The sequence below is a fragment of the Puntigrus tetrazona genome, chromosome 24 (assembly GCF_018831695.1).
Source record: "Puntigrus tetrazona isolate hp1 chromosome 24, ASM1883169v1, whole genome shotgun sequence".
Lineage (NCBI taxonomy): Eukaryota > Metazoa > Chordata > Actinopteri > Cypriniformes > Cyprinidae > Puntigrus > Puntigrus tetrazona.
The window spans coordinates 14,643,243-14,647,331 of NC_056722.1; the positions used below are offsets into that span (position 1 = coordinate 14,643,243).

The 4,089-nt window shown below is 43.2% G+C and overlaps 1 protein-coding gene across 1 annotated transcript; it reads left to right on the forward strand.

Annotated features, from left to right (window-relative positions):
• The first annotated feature begins 881 nt into the window (after nucleotides 1-881).
• Nucleotides 882-3,318, forward strand: LOC122329614 (OTU domain-containing protein 1). Its single transcript, XM_043225956.1, has one exon. It carries the CDS (start codon nucleotides 1,507-1,509, stop codon nucleotides 2,800-2,802), a length of 1,296 nt encoding a protein of 431 aa, XP_043081891.1. The 5' UTR covers nucleotides 882-1,506; the 3' UTR covers nucleotides 2,803-3,318.
• The last annotated feature ends 771 nt before the right edge of the window (nucleotides 3,319-4,089 follow it).

Consider the following 4,089-nt stretch of genomic DNA (forward strand, 5'->3'; position numbering starts at 1 on the left):
TAACACTTATTCCAGTCAAAAAGGCGTGTTACTGTTAACCGATAAAGAGAGAGTAATAGCGCCCCCTGTCTTTACGTCGAGCAACTGCAGACGCTTTGCGTAAATATTATAGAAGCACTTGCCTGCCACCTACTGGTAAAGACTCATATCCTGTTTTATCATCTAAATAAAAAACTGTTTTGATTCCAAGTGAAATAAAGAATAAAAAAAAATTATATTATTATATAAAAATTATATATATATATATATATATATATATATATATATATATATATATATATATATATATGTCGCGAAACGCTTGTTATACTGTTCATATAGGCTAATTGTGAAGCTATGTAAGCTAATAAATAAACTAGGTATTGTATAAAATCATAGCTTTTAGAAGGTGTGAAAGATATTCGAGATACATGACATATTTCCCCCTTTAGTAACACAAGCATAAAGGGCCATGTCCACTTTCAGTTCAGTTTACAGAGACGTATGTCAGCAAAGTGATACTGAGAACACAGTGCAACTATGTATAAGAGTTATGTGGAAGCTATTTAAAACTCATGTCGTTTTAGCTGACCTTCAATTTAACTATGATCTGCCTAGTGACATCATTTCCTCTGTAATACTAACCACCTTTACACAGACAGACAAAGCAGATGAAGCACTAAAAACAAATGACTAACTCTCAGAACAGGTGCAGTAAAACGGTGTTGAGGCTCCTTGCAGAATATTGTGTTTTGGGGGGTGAGGTCATGAGTCAGAATAGTCAGAAGAGTCAGAAAAGTGCGTGCAGCAAAATGTTCACAATTCTGGAACTCATCGTGTCAAATGGAAGTTTAAAACCATATAAGGAAAAACAGGAGATGAAAGCTACAACGAGAATAAGTATGGCGTGTCTGTATTGAAACATATAAACTTATTGGATTGAGGCTCTGGTTTGATGTCGTGGCGACGTGACGTGAATTTCTTAGAAAAGTCTTTAATATGCTTACAGCGATTCATAGCCAACTCTTCTTGATCGAAGTAGGACCAATGAAGTTCTGCGTGAGGCGGGACTTCCTCGCAGCTGAGAAGCAGTGTGGTCCGCGGAGCTGTACGGGAACCCGCGGCCTCTTGGCAAGCTGCGCGCATTCCAATCCGGCGACGCCGCCCCGACGCGCGCGCGCGCTAGCGTAAACACGGACAGAAGCGAGAGAAACGCCGAGAGTCCCAGTGACACATCACATCTTTCGCATTCCCGCGAGCCGCGGCTTGTCTCCTCGGCTCGGGCGGTGTGTCAGAGACCGGGGGTGGGGGTGGGGGGTCCGGTTACGACCAACGCTTCTCGGGCTAAAATTAGGGCTGCTTTGGGACTGACGCAAGAAAAGTCTGTAGCAGCGGGGAACGAGGATCCATGGAAACGCGCCCTACACACTCGCTGCTATTGATGACAGAGAGTATTTTTGGACCGTGTTGTCATCATTCGGTAACAACGAGGCCAAATGCGTATTGTATAAAGGGAGGACGTTGAAAATGCACTTGTACAGCAGCGCGTTAACACATTACCCCGGCTCCTCTCGAAAAGTTTCCGTAACTCTCACCAGTGTCGCCAATAACGCACCAGCGACAAGTTCCAGCTCCTCGGAGGTGGTCGGAAACGCCGTTAACGGAAGCGCCACAGAAACACACGCGGAGTATTTGTCTCGAGGGGGACAGACTGACGCGAACATGCCTGCGTTTTCATGTTATGAGGCCACCTCGATGAGGCCGGTTTTCTACACTTCTACCGCGGAGATTATCATCACGAGACCGGATGGCGTGGAGAGATCCGTGCCCGTTCACATCGTGAAGGAGCCTCGCACGAACCGTAGACCTCTGGAGACGCGCTGCAACCGAGTTTCTCACGCAGTCAACGGAGATGACCGTCACCGCTCTGATCCCGTCTTAGATTTAGACCCCAGAAGAGACGCTTTTGGGGTTGACAACGATGAGAAAAATTCCATAAACTGCGATAGTTTTTTCGACAATGACAGTTACGGAGTTTGCGAGAGGAGACTCGAGCCGTGTCTACAAAGCGATGCCACACCCTCCAGAACTTCAGGAACCGCGCAAAGCGCCTCAACTGATTCATACGAAAGTCTTAAAGACCCAGAAAGGCAGGAAAGCGTCGAAGATGATAACCCGGTCTTCGAGCTGCACATCCTTCAGGAACCCGCTGCGACGCCAAACAAAAGCGACGTCGACGTCAGGGTTACCCGTTACCTGGCCGAAGTGGAGAAACAGAACAAATACCTCCGCGACAGGCAGAAATACCGCTTTCACGTCATCCCAGACGGGAACTGCCTGTACCGGGCCGTTTCCAAGGCCGCTTATGGAGACCAGTCCATGCACAAAGAGCTGAGAGAGCAGACCATGCACCACATCGCCGACCACCTGGAGGAGTTCAACCCCATAATCGAAGGCGACGTCGGGGAGTTTCTGATCAACGCGGCGCAGGACGGCGCATGGGCTGGCTACCCGGAGCTGCTGGCCATGAGTCAGATGCTAAACGTGAATATCTACTTGACCACTGGGGGTAGCGTGGAAAGCCCGACGGTGTCAACCATGGTGCACTACCTGGGCGAAGAGGACTCGTCTAAACCGGCTATATGGTTAAGCTGGCTCAGTAACGGTCATTACGATGTGCTGCTGGGCAGCTGCCAGCCCAACCCGGAGTATGACGACTGGTGCCGTCACACACAGGTACAGCGCAAAAGGGACGAGGAGTTGGCCAAGTCCATGGCGGCGTCCCTTTCCAAAATGTACATTGAGCAGAACGGCCTGCACTGAAAGCGATGGATGGACTGGGAAGAACGTACCTGGGAATACTGTAACGTTTCCAAATGGATTGCACTTTGATTCCTCAAGCGATTAAATATTGCCTTAATTTATTACATTTCTATTCTTGCGTGTCTTCATTTTTTTTTCCATAAATGTGTTGAAGTGCAGTGCACAAGATGGGTTTGTGGTGCGATGTGTAAAATAAGGACTGGGTCTGATTGAATGTTTCTTAGCTTTGATTGCATGTTTGTCTGAAAAGGTTTAGGTCCTGTATGTATTTTTTTTCTTCTTCCTTTGTATAGTTTTGTAACCTGTTGTGCAGAGCTGTTCATCCACCTGAATGGAATATGTCGCACTTATACAAACATTTCCAGCAGTTCTTGTTATTGTTTATGTGTGAATGTATTTTTTTTTTCTTTTTAGTCCATTACCTGCACTGTTGTGTTATAAACAGATGGTTCTTTCAAGTGCCTTGAAATCTATTTTGCAAATATGTATTTTTGAATAAATTCTTTTGAAACAGTTTTTCTTTGGTATTATTTTAGTTTTTTTTTTGTGTTATTATATGCATTATTAGTTTATGTTCATTTTTTAGGTTTAATGTCATTTATTTTAGTTTCTTTTTCATTAAATTTAAATATTTCTTTCAAAATACAAATATTTTTAGATATAATAAATATTAAGTTAAATAACTAAAACTTTATAAAGTTTATACTTTATGACCATGTTGTCTGGGCAACTAGCTGAAATAAGTTATTTATATATATATATATATAATGTTACAAACATGAGGCTAAGTAAATGTACATTTTTTTTTAAATTAAATTATCTTTAACAACATAATTAAGATGTAAATCCCAATATACGTAGAGCTTGTTACCAACAAGTACAAGGTTGTGCAGCTGGTTGTAACATCTGTAAAAGTCTTTAAGAAATTTTCTTTATTCCCAGAACATGGCTTTTACATAAATGTTAACCTTTATAGACACGGCACCCTGTGGGAAAAAAATGACGTGAACATGTAGGAATGAGAGGAGAGAGTGATCTCATGTCAGTCAGTCTGGGTGTATGTTCTCATAGACTGCTCTGAAGACTGACCTCAGTGTGGTTATCTCTTTTTAAAGTGGCTCCTCTAATAGGGACATGGGGGTCTTTGAAGTCTTCACTGTTGTATACGGAGCTATTCATATGACTTTTTTGGCAGTAGGCGACACAGAGGCACTATTATAAAATGATTGAGTTCACATCATAATGTTGTCTCGTGACCTGCACTTCACAAAATAACTGGTCAAGCCC

What these genes read in the sequence shown, in the direction of transcription:
- LOC122329614 (XM_043225956.1), top strand. Translation starts at nt 1,507, where the DNA reads ATGCACTTGTACAGCAGCGCGTTAACACATTACCCCGGCTCCTCTCGA.